The sequence below is a fragment of the Homarus americanus genome, unplaced genomic scaffold (genome assembly GCF_018991925.1).
Source record: "Homarus americanus isolate GMGI-L3 unplaced genomic scaffold, GMGI_Hamer_2.0 scaffold23617, whole genome shotgun sequence".
NCBI lineage: Eukaryota > Metazoa > Arthropoda > Malacostraca > Decapoda > Nephropidae > Homarus > Homarus americanus.
In genome coordinates this window covers 2,167,360-2,189,650 of record NW_024720711.1, presented here as the reverse complement: position 1 = coordinate 2,189,650, position 22,291 = coordinate 2,167,360, and the positions used below count along the sequence as shown (strand labels likewise).

General features: G+C 42.5%; 1 protein-coding gene across 1 annotated transcript in view; it reads left to right on the top strand.

Moving 5' to 3' along the window:
- LOC121860816 (TWiK family of potassium channels protein 7-like) overlaps window positions 1–21,963 on the top strand; it is an 82,815-nt gene extending 60,852 nt beyond the window's left edge. Inside the window, exons 2-4 of the mRNA XM_042358203.1 lie at window positions 2,979–3,080; window positions 18,680–18,813; window positions 21,526–21,963. Coding sequence (XP_042214137.1) covers window positions 2,979–3,080; window positions 18,680–18,813; window positions 21,526–21,963 — 674 coding nt within the window. The remainder of the gene's footprint in view (window positions 1–2,978; window positions 3,081–18,679; window positions 18,814–21,525) is intronic.
- The last annotated feature ends 328 nt before the right edge of the window (window positions 21,964–22,291 follow it).

Here is a 22,291-nt window from a genome sequence, read left to right as displayed (position 1 = left end):
CCGTTTATTATTATTATTATTATTATTATTATTATTATTATTATTATTATTATTATTATTATTGTATATTAACCAAGTTTACAGATTATAACTCATTCCTTTGGAGAAGTGTGCTACATACATGCATACATACATACATACATATCCCGACACCCCTCCTGTATCAGCCCCCAGCAGTCACCGTCATGTCCTTCCTCCTTGAGACAGTCCAAGAGGTGCACAATAAACTAGACCTACACCCTCTAACCCCTCGGCTATGTGTGAAAAAAATATAAAATCCATTGGAGATAAATAATGCGTAACAGAAAAGTGAACCAGACATAAAATGAAAAACAGTCTCGCGAGGGAAGAGAAACGTTTTAATTCATCAAAAAGTCATAAATTTAATAAGTGCCTAATTAACGAAGCAAGTAAATTATGTTTATTGGTTTTATTGTCATTAAATATTTTGCTGAAATAATTATTGTAAGTTAAATGAATAAAAAACTATATTGATGTGTGTATGAAGGATGTGTGTGTCTTCAAGTTTCTTTACGTCATTTGCCTCTGTTTACCCACAGTAATTGGGGACTTGGGTGTTAATCGATTTGCGAATCATATTCCGGGGTAATGGTTAGCCAGTGCAGTTAGCGAGTTGTCCGGTCTTCTCGGACTATTCCTTGGACACTGGGTCATGCAGCTCGTTAACTCAGGGTGTGGTTGTTGTGTTGACAGCTTCTACACCTTAAACAAATTCACGCCTAGGTGGCCCTTGAGCCAGCCACTCTCATTACACGAGGGGCAACCATTATTATTATTAAGGGGTGGGTGTGTGTGTGTGTTAGAGGTACACATGCGCACACAACACGGGGTTGTTTTGCCTGGACAGCGCCACAATAATTTACTGTTTTCCCTCACCACTGACCACCAGCCACTCCATCTCACCATCACTGTAATGCAATAGACCAAGGTGGAGTGCAGGGGGCAGGGGAGGGAGAGACGGCCAGGGGGAGACAAGGCCAGAGAGAGGGAGAGAGAGAGAGATAGAAGGCAGGGGAGGAAGAAAGAGAAAGCTAGACAGAGTAAAGAATAATACAAGTTTATTACCAGTGAGTTGTTTGTTGTGTGTTATAGTCTTTGCCTCACACCGTGTTGGAAGGAGGTTTATTCAATCACACACACACACACACACACACACACACACACTAACAGTTCCAGCTTCGGAAACAATTATTTGAAGCTTTACAACCACATAATCTACCCTATTATACAGTAGGCGTCACAACAACAACCCGCTATAAAAACAACACTGAAAATATATAAATACCTGAATCTTCTCAACAACAATAACAACACTTGTCACACCTTCTAAACATTTCTGCTCTAAGTTAAGGTTTATTATAGGTGCTAGAGACGTCACCCGCCTTACCTGTAGCTGCCTTCACTTGTTTGTGTACCTTTAGCCTATGTACACCTGTGTTCCCGAGATACATACATGTCCATATAGTACTGCTGAGATGTATACCTGTATTGTCTGCTATATTGTCTCTCTCAGCTGGTAACACTGTATAATGTCTCCTCAGCTGGTAACACTGTATATTGTCTCCTCAGCTGTCTCCTCAGCTGGTAACACTGTGTAATGTCTCCTCAGCTGGTAATACTGTATAATGTCTCCTCAGCTGGTAACACTGTATAATGTCTCCTCAGCTGGTAACACTGTATATTGTCTCCTCAGCTGGTAACAGTGTATAATGTCTCCTCAGCTGGTAATACTGTATATTGTCTCCTCAGGTGGTTACACTTTATAATGTCTCCTCAGCTGATAACACTGTATAATGTCTCCTCAGCTAGTAACACTTTACAATGTCTCCTCAGCTGATAACACTGTATAATGTCTCCTCAGCTGGTAACACTTTACAATGTCTCCTCAGCTGATAACACTGTATAATGTCTCCTCAGCTGGTAACACTGTATAATGTCTCCTCAGCTGGTATAATGTCTCCTCAGCTGATAACACTGTATAATGTCTCCTCAGCTGGTAACAGTCTCTCAGCTGATAACACTGTATAATGTCTCCTCAGCTGGTAACACTGTTTAATGTCTCCTCAGCTGTAACACTGTATAATGTCTCCTCAGCTGGTAACACTGTATAATGTCTCCTCAGCTGATAACACTGTATATTGTCTCCTCAGCTGATAACACTGTATAATGTCTCCTCAGCTGGTAACACTGTAGCTAATACTGTCTCCTCAGCACTTTATAATGTCTCCTCAGCTGATAACACTGTATAATGTCTCCTCAGCTGGTAACACTGTATAATGTCTCCTCAGGTGGTAACACTGTATATTGTCTCCTCAGCTGGTAACACTGTATAATGTCTCCTCAGCTGATAACACTGTATAATGTCTCCTCAGCTAGTAACACTGTATAATGTCTCCTCAGTCTCAGCTGGTAACACTTTACAATGTCTCCTCAGCTGGTAACACTTTATAATGTCTCCCCAGCTGGTAACACTTTACAACGTCTCCTCAGCTGGTAACACTTTACAATGTCTCCTCAGCTAGTAACATTGTATAATGTCTCCTCAGGTGGTAACACTTTATAATGTCTCCTCAGCTGGTAATACTTTATAATGTCTCATCAGCTGGTAACACTGTATAATGTCTCCTCAGCTGATAACACTATAATGTCTCCTCAGGTGGTAACACTGTATAATGTCTCCTCAGCTGATAACACTATAATGTCTCCTCAGCTAGTAACACTGTATAATGTCTCCTCAGCTGGTAACACTATAATGTCTCCTCAGCTGATAACACTATAATGTCTCCTCAGCTAGTAACACTGTATAATGTCTCCTCAGCTGGTAACACTATAATGTCTCCTCAGCTGATAACACTATAATGTCTCCTCAGCTAGTAACACTGTATAATGTCTCCTCAGCTGGTAACACTGTATAATGTCTCCTCAGGTGGTAACACTGTATATTATCCCCCTCACAGGTTATGGCTCAGTGGCGCCACAGACGGTGATGGGTCGTATCGTCACCATAGTGTATGCTCTCCTGGGCATCCCCCTCATGCTCCTCTACCTCTCCTCTGTTGGTAAGTTATGCTCCCTTACCTTCTTCTTTGTGCGTAAAATATGCTCCTCTTCTGTGTGCGTAAAATATGCTCCTCTTCTGTGTGGGTAAAATATGCTCCTCTTTTGTGTGGGTAAAATATGCTCGTGTTCTATTGGGGTCAAATATGCTCCTCCTCAGTGTGTGTAATTTATGCTCTTTTGTGTTGTTAAAATATGCTCCTTATCTATGTGGGGTTAAATATAGTACGTTACTTCTCGTCTGTGGGTAAGTTATGCTCCAGTAACCCCCCCCCCCCCACCCCCACCACCCTCACCAGCCGCCCCAAACCAGCCGCCCCAAAATAGAAAGCAACATATTATTTCGCCTTTCAGAACTTTTTTCACTATCTTAAGTCACGCTTTTTTCCTCACTGAAAACCTGACCTGACCTAACCTAACCTAACTTGACCTAACCTAACCTAACGTATGCTAACTATCAAATGGCTTCATGTGTTATACAACTTGGCTATAAAACACATTGGTCTTGTTTTTACTATAAATATTTGTGGTTCCTCTGAAAATTAGTCACCCTTCTTAATACTACCTGGTGAGGTTTGGTTAGGTCAGGTTGGAGTAGGTTAGATTAGGTTAAGTTAGTGTTAGGTTAACGTTAGGGTTAGGTTATGTTAGGTTAAGTTATATTAGGATATATTAATTTCTATCTATCTATCTATTCCAATTGTTCAGTTCTTTCGTCTCCTCTAACACACAGTAAATATTTTGACTACGCCTCCATCTTCAACAATCAGTAACTCGTGAGAAATATTCCTTCTCCCATCTCCTGCTTGCCTGTGTCTCATTTGGCTGGTGGGAAACTTTGAGAACTTAGTCTATCCTCGTCCATCACTTTACTACTACTGCTCACTCTCTCCTTCCCACTACCTGTTCTCTCACCCTTTTCTTCCCATTACCTGTTCCCTCACCCTTTTCCCACAACCTTTTTTCATCCTGTCCTTCCCACAACCTGTTTTCATTCTTTTCTTTCCACTACCTGTTTTCACCTTCCCATTACCTGTTCTCTCACCCTTTTCTTCCCATTACCTGTTATCACCCTTTTCTTCCCACTACCTGTTCTCCCCCTCTCCTTCCCCCTACCAAGTATCTTCCTTCCTACTGCATTTATTCTTTATTCTTTCTTATGTACCTTTGTCTTACTTTCTATCTTTCTTTTGTTATTCCTCTTCTACGTAGGGTATAGAAATGACAAATAAAGGAGGCAATGAAAGAGAAATGAAGAAGTGAAGTGTAAAAGGTGACAAGACAGTGCTAAGACATCGGGTACAAGTAGCCATATACACACTGAGTCATAGCCCCTACGCACATAAACTTCATACATAGAGAAATTTATATACTTGGTATTTTTAGATATGTTAAATTAAATACATTCTTGTAATCTATATATGTAATACATTCTGTGTGTGTGTGTGTGTGTGTGTGTGTGTGTTCCCTACGTATTTCCACATTTAAAGTTAGATTTTAAATTTGGTAATCAAGTAACTCAACTAGATTATATATAAGATTATAACACCAAGTCCAAAACGTTACTCCGTCAGAGGCGAAAATAAAGAAATTTGCAAAATATTCTTATATTTGAAAAATAATTTACATAACTATGAATATGCATCAGTGGTTTACATAAATTCGCTTTAATATTAATGTATACTTTTGCAGCATCTAATGGACCTTGATTTGATATTTTTGTGGCGTAAATCATAAATTAACTCAAAATTCAGGAAGAATTTTTTAACAAATTGGCAGCAGATTTTGGGTCAACAAACAAAACAGTTAATGAGTGAGAGATATGATGATAAAAGTGGAGAGGGTTAAGATTGTGATGATGGCAGGTGAAGAGGAGTGGAGAGAGAACTTTGGGAATACCAGTAGAAGGAAGGCAGAATGACTGATGTGGATGAAAAAGATACGAGAAAGTAAATAATAAAACAAAAATAACCGCAAGATTGACAACTGTGGAGGAGAAGTAAAAAAGACAAAGATGAGAAAAATAGAGGAAAAAGACATGAGAGTAAAAAAATATTCTCTGTTGTGATAGCGAGGATGGGGTCGTGTTGGAAGCCTCGTAACAAGACTACCGTGTTTGATACCCGACGAGTATTGGAAATAGTAACCGGAAAGAGTTTCAAAACTAACCTAACTTAACCTAAACTAACCTAACCTAACCTAAACCGACCTAACCTAACTTTATTTGGGTTATTTAATGAAAGTGTCTATATCCAGTGACATTTTTCCCTACCGAAAATTGTAACTTTTTTTGTGCGACTTTTTTATTCCTTGTGTGACGCTCCTGACAGCAACACTCACTCAGACTCTGAAAGGAGACGCATTTCAGCCCAATATTATGTCAGAATAAGCTGGTAAGGTAAACGACTTGTATGCCAACACCGTATTAAAAAGTTACATAACTTGTTGAAGTTATGAAAGCTCCGCCAAATATTTCGGGAAAGTGCCAGTAGCGGTTCGTGATTATAGCACAGTACAGTATGTCGAAACCAAATGCTGTTCTTGTGTTCAATATTATATAAAAGTGTCTCTGTATAATGATAAATGAATAATCGAAGTTATCAAAGGAAAGTTATGGTGAGGGGCTGTGAGCTGGCTACTTGACTTAGGAGAATATGTACTGAACAGGCGCACGGTAAGACCAGCAATTACTGTATGTCTTCCCGTCCTGTTTATATCGTGATGACTCCCTGATTTTACTGACAGACACACCAAGTGCTTCTCCCTCGCTGTTTTTTTTATTTGGTTATTTATCTGAACTATAAGCTAAAAATTGACACTGATACTTCATGATGGCGGAAGTTGAAGCACCTAAACAACAACAAACTGGTATGCCAATGGCGAAGCTTCCTGTCGTCCTAATTTTGTTTTAATCTTTCTTGAGACTAAATCAAGTGCGCTCTGACGTAATTAATGCTCCAAAGACTTATTTGGTGACAACGATAACTAGCCTAGTGAATATTGTTAAAAGTTGTGAAAAAAGTTTATTAGCCTAATGAGAATTGCTTAAAGTTTTGAAGACAAAATATTATTAGTGTAGTGAATATTTCTTTAAAAACCCAAACACGTAAAATACTGTACAGAGTGTACTTAATATATTGGCATATATTGGAGCCATTCTTGACTTGTACACCGGAGCCTTAGTAAGGTAGATAATGGTGATATTGTGTTCTTGGTGACTTAGACCATAGAGAGTGTCAGGCTGCACCAGGACGCCAATAAAACACTGGGTAGAAGGGTTGTTAGGTTAGGTTAGGTTAGATTAGCGTTAGTAATGGTAAGGTTAGAGTTTGGTTAGGTTAGGTTAAGTGAAATTTTCATCTAGTACACCTAACTAAATCATCCGAATATAATTTACAAAGAAATCTACAACGTAAAACCAGATTGTCTTCAGCCAGAGACTAAACTACACAAAAGCTCTCAAACTCTTTTACGTACAACTACACTTTTCAACCTGTGCTTCAAAAAGAATTTCATAGGAAAGACTCTGGACTTCTTCTTTTTTCAAGGTATTAAGGATTACCAAGACCCACCGCCGCCAAAGCTCAGCAGCAGAACAATCCTGTAAATAAAAAAGTCCAGTTAACAAGCAGTAATTATAGTCCATTGTTGCACTAAAGGAATGTGTTTATCAGGCGGCGACTGTGCTGGAAATTACGGTTCGAAAAAGATGAGGTCGGGTGTGTCTTTTTGGGAGTCTTTGCACCCCTCCTCCCAACCTCCTAGCTCCTCCCTCTATCCTACCCCCTCTATCCACCCTACCCCCTTTATCCTATCCTCTTCCTCCATCCTACCTACCAACCACCTCCCTCCTATCCTCTCCTCACTCTTCCTTCTTTCCTTCCTATCTCCTATCCTCTCCCCCCTCCCTACCTCCCTCCTCGTTATAGGTGCAACAGCTGGACCTTCTAAGAATTTAAGAGCTCAATTCTGTATTGCTTATTTATACCTCAGTGCTCTGGGTTGTGAGGTAAGGGTGGAGGTTAGGTAAGGGCAGAGGTAAGGGTGTAGGCGAGGGTAAACGTAAGGGGGAGGTAAGGTATGGGAGGGGGTAAAGTAAGGGGCGAGGTGAAGTAAGGGGGAGGTAAGGTAAGGGAGGAGGTGAAGTAAGGGGGAGGTAAGGTAAGGGAGGAGGTGCAAATTATCTCAATCATCACAAACCCCACCAGACATTGTACCAGGTATAAGTGTAGGCGACCGTACATAGACAGTGCAGGTATATAATCAAAAGTAAACAGTCTTGCAGCAGCTAACCAAACGAAGCCACTTTAAGTTTATATCCATTACAACTAACTAACTTTTGTACGTTATTCGTCAACTGGATGTTTCAGAAAGGTTGCACTGTATTATCATTACCCAAAGGTTAAATTTTCCTCGTAACTGGAGATATAAGAACACATTTGATTGGTTGACTTCAGCTAAAAAAAAAATAATAAATAAAAATATCGTTCTAAATACGGTACAGTATATCAAAAGTACACTGACAGTCTACTTTAACTTGATACGTTCATTTGATGCGTTCATTTGATGCGTTCATTTAACACCAGTTAGGAGACAAAATCAACAAACAGAACCTTAGGGAGTCACAGTAATTTACAGTAATTTACTTTCACTTGGAATATCTCAGTATCATATAATTTACAGTCGCATTATCATAACATCATCAGCGTACAGTTTATTTCCTGGGGTTCCTAAACGTGTGGGTTATGTTATCTATCTCACATAAATCTTGCAGCCCGACACAGCCAGTTCGTCGCCGAGTGAGTACGAGAATTTATTAGTGAGTACGATAATCTATTGGTATTAATATTGAAGCAGTTTATTTAGCCAGAAAAATATAGATACAGAATGGATAATAATGACATTGACATGGCTGAGCCAATTGAGAGCCTGAGCTCTCTTAGTGGCGCCTGATATACTGTATATTGTACATTTATCTCAAGTAATAATTGTATTACATTGGTATCATCTGAGTACTACATATAAGGTGTTACTGTAGTAAATACATACTAGAGTGTTACGACGTTTATTTATCACCTTTTTTATATTTATATTATAAACAATCGTATCTTTACAGTAGAATTTATATATAGTAATCTGATAGTGAGGGAAGCAACACAACGTGGGTTGTGTTAAGGTGAAACAAGGGGACAGACGCGGTCAGGATCATATCTTGACGGCAAAGAATATAATTATTGCAATGGTAATTTCTATCAACGTGACCAACATTATAAGATATAATGGTTTCCAATGGCGTAGTTAAAGTATAATAGTAATTGTTACAAAAATATTCGTACTTAGACAATAGATATCTTTTAAGAGATTACTTTTAAAGGAAGGGAGCGTAATCTTTCCTTGTAATAGAGTACTGCTATACTATACTGCTATACTATACTGTGCTGTACTGTAGTGGATTGGATTAATTTATACTGTGGTTCATTCACCAAACTATACCATTGAGGGGAACAGAATGAACTTTACAAGATGTTGATAAATTCTTAATACTGGGAGGGTGGTAGTGGTGGTAGGGGAGGCTGGTAGGATGGTGGTAGTGGCAGGGGGTGATTTTGGGGTGGTGGTAATGGTGGTAGGGGGAGTTTGTGAGGTGTTTATAGGGAGGGGGAGTGGTGGAAGTGTGTATGTTCGGGGTTGGGGTGGGGTTAGAGAGTCTGGGCCGCCTCGGGGTGTCTATTGAGCGCGCACCACCAGCGTGCCAAGCCTACCACCTACCCTTCCTACTCTCTCTCTCTCTCTCTCCTCCATGGACCATAAATTAACTTTTTCTCCTCACCTCTGGGTACACCTTGTCTTCTTTCACCTGTTACTTCTCTTTAATAAATCATTTTCTTCCTCCCCCCTAAAACATATAACTCTTAAGGCTCGCTATTTTCTTTCTCTAAATATTATAGTATTGAGAGTCGACATTTTTAAAGGTCTAGTTCTTGTTTTTATTCCCAGCCTTGGCCTTTTGACCTGGGTAGGGGGATAAAGGTGTTGGTTGGTTGGTCTCTCTCTCTCTCTCTCTCTCTCTCTCTCTCTCTCTCTCTCTCGCCAACACACTCGTCCCTTCACCAACACACTCACGCGCCTTGCTACCTGCATATAGCTCTGTCTTGCCAATCTCACCTGACAGGGATTTAGAGGCAACATGTACCCTTTCCCCAGGCCCCGCCCCTTAAACCCACCAGCCAATCAAGTGTTATGAAATCGACACACCTTCGATCTCCATCCAATCAAATTTAGGCAGACTTGACTTGGACTTACGCAGGAAAAAGTCATGAAATTCAATACGTTTTTCCTTAGAAAGCTTAATTTTGTTCCATTTTTCTATTTGGATTAACCTGACGTTCTGTATGTGGATGAATGTTGGTTTAAAGGGACGAAGATTGATTGATTTTGTTTGCATACTTATTGGGGGCGACTTGATCGAGTGCACAGAGGAAGTGAAGTATTGGAGATCACCTGAAGATTAACCACCCTAACGCAATCCAGACGTGTTAGGTTAGGTTATGTTAGCCTTAGGTTAGGTTTGGTTGTTAGGTTAGCGTTAGCGTTAGGATAGATTAGCATTACGTTAGGTTAAATTAGGTTAGATTAGCATGAGTGAAAGGTTAGTGTAGAGTTAGGTTAGCGTTAAGTTATATTAGGTTAGGTTAAGTTGACGTTAAGGTAGTTAATATACAGGTGAAATAAGCTGGGGTGCCTAAACTTCAGATAGAATATGCTGGGGTGTCCAATCTTCAGGAGTAATAAGATGGAGAGTCTAATATTCAGGTGAAATAATGCGGGGTGTCTAATCTTCGGGTGATCCATCTGCAGGAAATCTCACCATGGCTTTTAGTAATTCGCAGCTCACTTTCATGTTTGGTCTGGGCCTCTGAGTGTCCATCTCTGTCTCTCTCTTTTCCGAGCTGCAGTTGTTACCGTGAAATACCTGGCCACTTATAGCTAGCTGGCCTTCTCTCCTTGGCATCTCTCTTTTTTCACATTCTCTCTCTCTCTCTCTCTCTCTCTCTCTCTCTCTCTCTCTCTCTCTCTCTCTCTCTCTCTCTCTCTCTCTCTGTCTCTCTTTTCGCGTGTGTTTACTTAAGCCAAGTTGTTCTCTTTGAGGCTGCAGTGTTCTCTTGAAATACTTGAGTTGTTCAGAGTACACTAACATTGTCATAATCTCTCTCTCTCTCTCTCTATTTTTTTCTCTCTCTCTCTCTCTCTCTCTCTCTCTCTCTCTCTCTCTTTCTTCCGTGTCTCTAACCGTTTTCCTCTTCCTTGTCTCCATATCTCTTTCTTCCTCCCTCCTTCTCCATTGTCTCTATCTCCCTCTCTCCCTTTTCCTCCCTACCTCCCTCCTTCCTCATTGTCTCTATCTCTCCCTTCCTCTTCCTTGTCTCTTTTTAGGTTATCTTCCTCTTATTCTTCCTCTTGCCATTTGTCTTCCTCTTTATTTAATTTACCTTCTTCATTTGTTTCTATTTATCTTCGTCTTATTATTTCTCTGCTTTCTTTCTCTTCCTTTCTTCTCTTATTCGTATTATTTCCATCAGACTCCCGTCACCCCTCTGTGTATACCGGACTCTTCTCCTCTGTAAACCGGATTATTTCCCCATTGTATACCGGACTCTTCCCCTCTGTAAACCGGACTATTTCCCCATTGTATACCGGACTCTCTTCCCTCTGTAAACCGGAATATTCTCTTTTGTGTAGGCTGTATGTTTCCTCTTTTGTAAACCGGATTTTTACCCTCTTTGTAAACCGGACTCTCCCCCTCTGTAGTCCGAACTCTTCTCCCTTTGTAAACCGGACTCCCCCCCTCTGTAGTCCGAACTCTCTCTCTTAACGACCCTTTCTTAATCATTACCAGGTCGTTATTCCCCAGAGAGGTTGACTTAGCATCCTCTTATGCACGTACACACACCTTGACGAGTCTTGTTATAACGACCAGGTGTTGGGTTCCTGTCTGGGTCCTGTTGAGGTCTACTGGGTTCTGTCTGGGTCCTGTTGAGGTCTATTTTTGTTTGGGTCCTGTTGGGTTCTGTTGGATTCTATTTGGGTAATGTTAGGTTCTTTTGGGATTCTGTTGAATTATATTGAATCCTGTTGAATTATGTTCGGTTCTGAAGATTAGACACCACAGACTAATTCAACTTAAAATTAGACGCCTCAGCTTAATTCACCTTAAGATTAATCTAACCTAACCCCCAGATAGCGTTAGGGCGCCAAATCTTAAGGTGAAATAAGCTAAGGCGCCAAATCTTAAGGTGAAATAAGCTAAGGCGCCAAATCTTAAGGTGAAATAAGCTAAGGCGCCAAATCTTAAGGTGAAATAAGCTGAGGTGTCAAATCTTAAGGTGAAATAAGCTAAGGCGCCAAATCTTAAGGTGAAATAAGCTAAGGAGTCAAATCTTAAGGTGAAATAAGCTAAGGCGCCAAATCTTAAGGTGAAATAAGCTGAGGTGTCAAATCTTAAGGTGAAATAAGCTAAGGCGCCAAATCTTAAGGTGAAATAAGCTAAGGAGTCAAATCTTAAGGTGAAATTAGCTGAGGAGTCAAATATTAGGGTGAAATACAGTAAGCTGAGTTGTCCAATTTTCAGGAGAAACAAAAAATAAACAGCATTTTTCCTCTACATTCAAGTGCCGGGAGTTTTGTTACTCTTCTCTAAAAGGAAACGTTGCAAAATACATTCACTTAACTCGGTTTGGTACATAAAGTTTGTCCTAACCTATTGCTTACCTGCGCGCTTACCTCACCGTAATAAGAAAGGTTTTACGGTGCATATTTCTTCACGTGTGTGTGTGTTTGTGTGTGTGTGTGTGTGTGTGTGTGTGTGTGTGTGTGTGTGTGTGTGTGTGTCGCTTTACACACACACACACACACATTAAAACTTCTCGTCTGTTCTCACTGCTCAAGTCAGTATCATAGCCACGGTTGCCTAACATTGCTCCTCGTGACCTAACCAAACCAAACCAAACCATAAAGATAGGATCAAGTTTCTAATAAGTTTCAGAGGCTTACAATCCTAACAGGGCTCTTAAATAGAATTACTACTGAGGAGTCTTTTTCAAATCCCCCAGCGCTGGTTCTCATAATTAGGGATTAATTTCTCTCAACACCTTCACTGTATTTTCTCTCTCTGTAGTTAAATGTTTTTTTTCTCTATTTAATATCACTGTAAGATAACCCTGTGAACGTGCTGTATTTTGATGATTGTTATGGTAAGTATTCAAGTACAGTCACCCAAAAAAGTTCTGTCGCGAACCATGAACCCCGAGATTCAGACTCTTGAATCCGAAGCATTTATGGACAGCATAATGTATCAGTATCTACTGCTTTGGGTTCACGAGTCTGAATCGTGGTTTGTGACAGGACTTTTTTGGGTGACTGTATATATCTAGCTCGTTATTTTCTTCTCTTTCTTCATATTCTTCTATCTCCTGTTATCTCTTCGTGTCCTTTCTTTTACGTCTTATTTTGTTTCTTCTTCTTTTCCCCCTTCTCTTTTTCCTTCGCTTTCCTTCTCCTCTTTTTCTGTCTTTTCTTTTCGTTTTGTTTCTTCTTCTTTTCCTCCTTCTCTGTTTCTTTCTCTCTCCTTATTCTCCCTTTTCTTCTCTTTCTCTTTGTTCTTCTCCTCGTCCTCCTCCTTCTACTACTTCTTTTACTTCTCTTTCTTCTTCTGTTCCTCCTTGTTCTTGTGTAGTTCCTTCTATTTCTTCTTCTCCTCTTCCTCCTTCTTGTTCTAGTTTAGTTCTTCCCCTCCTCCTTTTACTTCTCTTTTTCTTCTTCTTCTTCTTCCTCCTCCTCTTCCTCGCCCAGGGTCCAGCAGATCCCCCTTGCGGAAGAAATCATACTAAGAACTTTTTTTTTTTTTCTTTTTTTTTTGCTTGTTGAAGGAAGTTGTGGCGTCCTTCATCTGTCTGCAATCTTTTTATGAAAAGTGGCTCAGCCAGTGGATCAAGGGATCACGGTCCTCACGCCCCCTCCGCTTTTGTTGTCATCCTCCTCCTCCTCCTCCTCCTCTTCTTCTTCTCACTAGTCTCTGCAACGATGGCTGGTGGAGCATCTCTCTCTCTCTCTCTCTCCTCTCTCTCTCTCTCTCTCTCTCTCTCTCTCTCTCTCTCTCTCTCTCTCTCTCTCTGCTCCGCCCTACTGCTGCTACTGATACCTTCTGCTTGCTTGTTCTTCCTCCTTGTTTCTTCTTCTTCATTGCTTCTCCCTCCTTCCCACCTTTCATCCACACACACACACACACACACACACACACACACACACACACACACACACACACACACACACACACACACACACACACACACACACACACACACACACACACACACCAGAGAGCCTTGGATCATAACTGTCTAGCTTACTAACATACACCAGTCTGTTTACCCGTCATCACGACCTGTTACCACTCTCACTCACTCACTCACCACTCACTCATCACCACTCACTCACTCACTGCCTCATCACTCACTCACTCACTGCCTCATCACTCACTCACTCACTCACTGCCTCATCCCACTCACTCCTCTGCCTCACTCACTCACTCCTCCTCACTCACTCCTCCTCTCACCCTCCTCATCACCACTCACTCACTCACTGCCTCATCACTCACTCACTCACTGCCTCATCACTCACTCACTCACTCACTCACTCACTCACTCATCTCTCACTGTCACTCACCTCTCCAGTGATACTGTACCTCCCTCCTTCCTTCCTTCCTTCCACTGTGAGGATGAGTACAGCGGCACACATTACCATCCCGTCCACTTACGCTTCGCTCAGTAGACGAGTTTCTAAGCCCGATATCACTTTCGTTTCTCCTCCTCTCCTTCCCTCTTATATCTTCTCCCTCTCATCCCCTCATTCTCTAAATCCCATTCTCATCCCTCTACCTCCTCTAACTATGCCCCTCTATCCCCTTTCCTCCTTTACCCTCCCTCTTTCCCTCTCTCTGTCGTATCTCCCCCCACCAGATCTATTTATGCTCCACTATTTACACTCTACGTAAAAGGGGATATTGTCGTGAGTAAACATGAGGAGAATGTATGAGGAGAGTTTACCGTGGTGGAGAGGGTGAGTGAGAGGGGTTGGGAGGTACAGGGGGTGAGAGTGAGAGGCTGTGAATTAATGTTTTGACGCTGAGAGGTGAATGCTCTTGAATACACGGAGAATGACGCCACACACACACACACACACACACACACACACACACACACACACATACATAGATATTCCCAACAGCCCATTAAAGAAGGAAATTATAGAGAGGTAATCACCTCTCCCTCACCCTGGGGTTCCTCCACCCGTCTCATGATGTCTTCTCAGTTCTCATAGTTGTCACCAGCCCAGTAGGGAGGAAGAGTTACACCTGTGGCCTCACCTAGACCAGTCCTTGAAATAGAAAGATCACCTGAAAATTAACCACTCTAACATAACATAATGTAACAGCATAACCTAACATACCCTAACCTAACCTAACATGGTATAATCTACCATAACATACCATAATATAACCTAACCTAATCTAACGACTAGCCTCACCTAACATACCTTAATATAACCTAACCTATTGTTGAAAGTCAAGCTGTGATAAGTTCTGTGTTAAGACGGTGCAGTAATGGTGTACAGGTGTGAGCTGATTAACTTTACCTGTATACAAGTAAGCTCTCAGAACACCTGGTAATTATAGCTGTTGTGAGCTAATTAATCCCACCTGACCAATTAGCTCACGCGACACCTCGTAATTATAGCTGTTGTGAGGTAAATAACCTTACCTTCTGACCAATTTGCTCTCAGACTTGACTTGGTGGGCACTTACGAGGGTCATTAACAAGCGAAGCAACATACTGGGTATGTTATTACCACTATCTTGACCCCGTCGCCACCCATCGCCACCACCCATCGCCACCACCCACCACCTACCACCCACCACCTACCACCCTTCGTCACCCACCACCACCCACTGCCACTGCTACCACCCACTGTCATCCACCGTCCACCGCCACCCACCACCGCCACCCACCGCCCACCGACACCAACCACCGACACCACCCACTGCCACCGCTTCCGTTCGATAATGTATTTTAAACTCGACCGTCCGAGGTATACAAGGTGACACTCCTCCCTCCCTCTCTTCTTTTCTCCCCCCCTTCCTTTCTCCTTCTCTCCCTTCTTCCTTCCTTTCTTTCTCTTTCCTCTCTTCCTTGCCCCCCTCTCTCTCCTCCTTCCATCCTCCCATTCCCCCTCTTCCTACCTCCCTCCACCCCTCCTTCCTCCCTCTCCCCTCCCTCCACAACCTCAGAATACCCAGATACTGTTTGGTCCAACTATGAGCATGATGGAAGAGAATTTTTTGGGTTCAGGATTTCGTTTCATCTTTTCAACGCTCCAGGAATTGTGATGTGGAAGGGTGTGTATGTGTGTGTGTGTGTGTGTGTGTGTGTGTGTGTGTGTGTGTGTGTGTGTGTGTGTGTGTGTGTGTGTGTGTGTGTGTGTGTGCTGCAGTGTGCTACAATACGGCCAATTTTAGCCCTTTAGCCACCTTTATAAATCAGAGAAGTTGCAGACTGCTAAGTGAATAGCGACACTACGTGGGTAAATTCTCGGATATATTTTAACTTATCTTTAATGTTTGCTGTAATTGAATTTTCTCTTAGTTTTCAATTTAATAATATAATATAATATAATTTATAATATAATATAATATATAATATAATATAATATAATATAATATAATTCCATTTAGTTGATATACAAATTGTAGTTGGGTAGATACTGCAGGGCACTCCCAGTCCACCCAGTTGTAAATAGGTACCTGACTCTATAAAGTTAGGGAATTTAAGGTGGACGAGTACAGTGTCGGCCAGGCTCCCCCCCTTGTGTACCAAAGGCTTGAGTGTACTGTATCCACACCGCCCTTAACGAGTCGCCAAGCCTATGGGACCCACCTGTACCTCCGTAATTAATTCAGTATTGGAAATTTACGTATAATTATGTATTACGTTTTGTGATTATTTTTAGGGGGCTGTGTGTACCCCTTCTGCCCCACCTCCTCCTCCCCACTTCCCTCTACTCCCTTCTCCCCCTCTCCACTCTCCCCACCTCACTCTCTCTCCTCCTCTCCTTCACGCTGCCCCTCCCCCACCTCACTCTACTCCCTCCTCCCCTCTCCTCCTTCACGCCCCCCCCCCCACCTCACTTGCCCCCTCCCCATCTCACTCTACTCTCCCCCTCCCCACCTCACTATGCTCCCTCCTCCCCTCTCCTTCACTCTTCTCCATCACCGAGTCTTGAGGTTTTTTATTGAAATTGAGGCTTCTAGTCGTGCTGTAATTGGTCAACTGTGGAGAGGGGAGGGGGTGACAGACAGACAGACAGACAGACAACACAGCCCTAGGTGAACAGAACATCAGGCTTCAGGGTCACCACCAAAGTTATCTGTGCCTCGACTGTGCCACCGACCTCTCCTCCTCCAGTCTGTGTATATATAAGGGAACTACAGTGCAGTATGTCGCCATTAACTTACAAGACACTCACACTCAAGTCAGCCGAGGAGGAGGCGATGAATAACTCATACTTGACAGACTACTGAAGTGCTCCTCTGCTGTTAACATACATACATACATACATACTCCCCTCCCCTCCTAATCCTCATCCACCAACCTCATTTCTCTCCCCCTATTACCTCCACTACCCCATATACCCTTCTTCCTCTCCCCTCCTATACTCTTCCCAACCGATTTCTTCTCCCTTCCTTCTCAACCCCACCATTCGCAAATAAATAAACACAAATGAAAATAAAAACATAATATTGAAGAACATTCGTCACTGGCTATGTCACACTTAAAGAAACGAAAAAATTTATATTCCTCAGCCGCGCAAAACATCAACGACTCAGACCAGAAAAGGTGGAAATTTGTGTCGAGTGAATGTGTGTAAAAAAAAGGGGGTGGGTGAAAAATTAGATTTCCTTGTTTTTGTTTTTGTTTTCACTCTCGGAGTCAAATTAACTATCTCGGATTTCACCTGAAGATTAACCATCCTAATCTAACCTAACCTAACCTAACCTAACCAAACCTAACCTAACCTCCCAGATAGCGTTAGGGTGGTTACTCTTCAGGTGAAATAAACTTGGGTGCCTAATCTTCGAGTGATCCAAAATACAGTACCTGCTAGACATAATAACAATGGCACTGGTTCGTTGGTTCACTAGTTCATTTGGTTCACTTGTTCATTGGTTCATTAACTCGCTGGTTCACTGGTTCAATAGTTCAATGGTTCAATAGTTCGCTGGTTCACTGGTTCAATAGTTCAATGGTACAATAGTTCAATGGTGCAATAGTTTAATGGGTCAATAGTTCGCTGGTTCAATGGTTCAATAGTTCAATGGTTCAATAGATCAATGGGTGAATAGTTCGCTGGTTCAATAGTTCAATGGGTCAATAGTTCACTGGTTCAATGGTTCAATAGTTCAATGGTTCAATAGTTCAATGGTTCAATCGTTCACTGGTTCAATAGTTCAATGGTTCAATAATTCGCAGGTTCAATAGTTCAATGGGTCAATAATTCAATGGTTCAGTGGTTCAATAGTTGAATGGTTCAATAGTTCGCTGGTTCATTGATTCAATGATTCACTATTTCGAAGATTCAATGGTTCACTTCCTATACCTATAATTAAGACCGGGACCAAATGAACCAATCACATTATAGCCAAACGTACAGACAAACACTTAGGCCAGCTTACACAAGTCACCTCCACCGGTCACCGTGAAGGAAAAAGAATAACTCGATAAACAAAAGCCGACGTTGAGAGGTTCTGGCTTTTATTGTGTTATAGAAGAAGACGGTGAAGAGTTATCTCAGTTCTCTTTGGCTGACAGGGGGAAGGAGGGGAGAGAAGTCGAGAGGGGGATAGGGGGAGAGGGGTAGTACGGGAAGGGTGAAATAGGAAGAGGTGAGAGGGGGGAGGGAGAGGTGGGGGATAGGTGATAAGGGTGAGAGGGGGGGAGATGAGAGGAAGAAGGGGTGAGAGGAGGAGGACTGAGAGGGGGAATGGAGAGGAGGGAGGGGTGAAAGATATTAATGGTGGGCGCCTAACTCAGCCATCATGGGAGCCACCTTTTGGTAAACGGTGGGGGATGATGCACTCACTCACTCACTCAATCATTCACTCATTCACACACCTCGCTCACTCACTTACTCATTCACCTACCTGACTCAATATTATTATTATTGTTATTATTATTATTATTATTATTATCATCATCATCATCAAGCACCTTTCATCACATCAGCCTGTCAGGTTTATGCTCAGGTAACTGCACGAGCCCCACACACCCTCCATGAAGCTCACTGATGGCAACTGTACAGAGAAGGGATACACATTATGGTAGTCTTAATATAATTTAGCGAGTAGCGCGTCCAAGTGAATTACTGCACTAGCGTTTATACATCATGTGATTTGTACTAAGTGCTGTTGTTGTTGTTATTAAGACATGTCAGTTCACCTGTCTCTCCTCCCTGTTCTCTCACGCCCACTAACGGCAAGTTCTTCCGGCAGGTGACTTGTTGTCCAGGGCTCTCAAGTGGTTGTGGTGGCGCCTGTGTCGCTGCCGCCGTCGCCGTCCACCTCAGACACCCCGCGCTAACCACCAGCCCTCACCTGCCCCTTACACCAGCGTCGACCCCGCTAAGGTAAGACATAACCCCCCTCCTTTTTTTTTTACTGGGATTAGCCCACCTGGGCATAGGTCACTGACCCACATCGGGGCCTGGGAGGGCAAAAATGTAATAATAATAATAATAATAATAACAATAATAATATTATTATTATTAATAATAATAATAATAATAATAATAATAATAATAATAATAATAATAATAATAATAATAATAATAATAATAATGATAATAATAATAATAATAATAATAAAGACATACAAAAATTAAGAAAAAAAAGAGTGAGAAACAATATATGTATGTACACATTGTACTGTAGTGTTGTCAAAGTAAGAGAAACAATTAAGACCCTGTAATCGTGTGTAAATGAGACAGAAAGTCAGATCAGCAACCTGGGACTTGGTCACAATTTTCGTGATGCCATATGGCAGCAGGGTCTACCATTAGACAACACATTATGCTTCCAATATCTTCCCAGGCGGTAGTACCTCCCTGTTTGGTAGCTGCCTAATACCTACTACCTACTGCCCTTATTTACTCCCTTACACCAGCCCTCACTTGCCCCTTACACCAGCGTCGACCCCGTTAAGGTAAGACACACTTGCCCTTATTTACCCCCTTACACCAGCTCTCACCTGCCACTTACACCAACGTCAACCCCGTTATGGTTTTACTCACACAACACACACACACACACACACACACACACACACACACACACACACACACACACTAGCTAACCTAACATTACCACCATTTTCATATGTCTCACAGAACAGACAGATAAAGATAAGAAGGAGAGAGGAAGTAACACAGAGAAGAAGAGAGAGAGAGATAATCAATAACACAGAAGAGAAGAGAGACGTATCTTTACTATCTCTTGTGTGTGATAATGATGGAGAGGACGAGACAAAGATGAAAAGAAGAGGGGGGAGGAGGAGGAGGAGGAAGGTAGAAGATAATGACAAAGGCAAACAGAAATAAAAGAGAAACAAGATATTTTGGTAGGCAGTCTAACCTCTCTCTCTCAAACACACACACAGGGTTGTTTGGTTCACGAAGATGACTGTATGGTGAGGGAAGTGGAGACGAGGAGATGTAATTTCCTGTATATATTACTACCTATAAGAGGCTGGTGAGCGTTAATTAGATCAGAAAGGGGGTTTTAGCGGGACCTGCAGGAGGGAGAAGGCGCGTCAACAGGATGTGATCTGTGATTGGTGGATATTTTGAGGGAAGAGGATTTGTGTGATACTAAGAAGAAGAAGAAGTTCCCTGAGACGAGTGTTCCTAGGAGACAATTCGCACGGGATGACAGTGAGATTTTGAAGAAGACGCCCAGCAGCTGGTGACAGACAGAAGGAGAGACGCCCAGCAGCTGGTGACAGACAGGAGAGACGCCCAGCAGCTGGTGACAGACAGAAGGAGAGACGCCCAGCAGCTGGTGACAGACAGAAGGAGAGATGCCCTGCAGCTGGTGACAGACAGAAGGAGAGACGCCCTGCAGCCAGATACAGAAGGAGAGACGCCCAGCAGCTGGTGACAGACAGAAGGAGAGATGCCCTGCAGCTGGTGACAGACAGAAGGAGAGACGCCCTGCAGCTGGTGATAGACAGACAGGAGAGGTACAGGCTTGGTGGTGAAAGAGACATAAACAGGCCAACACCATCTCGCTGGATACAGATTTGTTTAGGGACCAAACACACGGTGCTGTATATACAACCGTAGACCTTATCATCTCCTTACGTTGAAGATTAAACCAGCACAAAATAGCCGATAGATAGACAATATATACCGATAGATAGAACAGGATTTCAACTACTTGGATCGTAAAGAAGATATCACAAAGGGATTGGATATCGTTGAAGGAAATAAGAAAAAACGGAATAAGAAAATAAAAGAAAACGAGAATAATAGAAAACGAAGCATATACGTGGTAAACTGTAAACATTGCGTGCTTCTCATGGCAGTGAAGGTTGAACGCTGCAGGTACAACACGATGAGCGTATTTTAAGGTACACGTACACCGTCCTTAATACACAGCCATAAATGTACTTGATAATGTACTGTACGCGGAAACATTTGAACTCGTGGACAGTGATTAGCTACTGTGGGTGGGTGATCTGAGGCGAGGGCCGATTTGAGTAATATTTTTAGCACTACTGACACAAATATTAACTCTAATAACAGTGATAGTAGTAGTAGTAGTAATAGTAAAAATAGTAGTAGTAGTAGTAAGAATAATACTAGTAGTTGTAGTATTGTAGTAAATTAATAATAATAATATTAATAATAATAATGATAACCACGTAATTCCTATGTTAACAATTACCCCAAACCTCACACGCTGGTATGAACCATCTGTCCAGAGAAGGTTATTGCCATTGTTAATCAAGACTAAGTTTAGTATATCAGTCCTCGTGTGGAGTAAACAAGTGTTATATAGTTTGTGTTGTAACCTTGTAGTGTTTGTCTAATATAACCACTCATTTATGTTGACCTCATCTATAATTTGAACTTGTTGTGCCTTAGTGTTGACCTTATATTATAGCGCTAACCTAATAGTATAGTGTTGACCTATTAATTAATATAGTATTGACCTAATTCACCATAATATTGATCTATATTGTGCTTGTACTGACCTAACATTACTGACCAGGCCCCAGCACCTTAAGCCTAGTAGTATTACTAACCTCATTGTAGTGACCTTGACCTCTGATCTTACAGAAGAAGTGGGGCGGGGACTGTGGTGACGGGAGCAGCGCGGGAGAGGAGTACGGTGACGGGGGTGAGACAGGCGCCGTCCCCGTCACTCTTTGTCTAGTGTTGATGATCACCTACATTTGTGGGGGCGCCGCCGTCTTCGCCTACGCCCATCAGTGGTCCTTCCTGCACGCCATCTACTTTTGTTTCTCGTCCCTCACCACCATCGGCTTCGGGGACCTGGCACCTGAGACCACACCCAACGCGAACACGGGCGTCCAGGTGGCTCTGCTGGGCGCTGCTTTCTACCTGCTGGTGGGCATGGCGCTCATCGCTACTTGCTTCAACCTCATGCAGGAGCAGATGACCAACCGCGGCTATGGCCTGGGGCGGCGCCTGGGCAGCCTCATGGCCACCAGCAACAGCGGCAGCAACCACCGCTTCCACCTGGACGATACCTGACGTATGGAGACGGTGGCGCTCTTCACCTACGGGTCGGGCTGTACCCCCAAGCACACCGGGAGTACGCCGCCGGCACTGACCCAGCCCTGTCTGGTGAACACTGGGTGTAGCCTAGCCAATAACACCAACGCCCGCCCTAACTCCCACACCAACACCATCTACAAGGTCACACCCTCCCTAGACGACGACAAACACATTACCCATAACAACACGCTGAGCGCCAACCCCCGCACCAACAGTCCACTCCACTCCCCGGCAGACATCGCCACCAGTCCCTCGAAGATCAACAACGGGAGCGACAAGTGTGACACCATCTACGGCACATTAC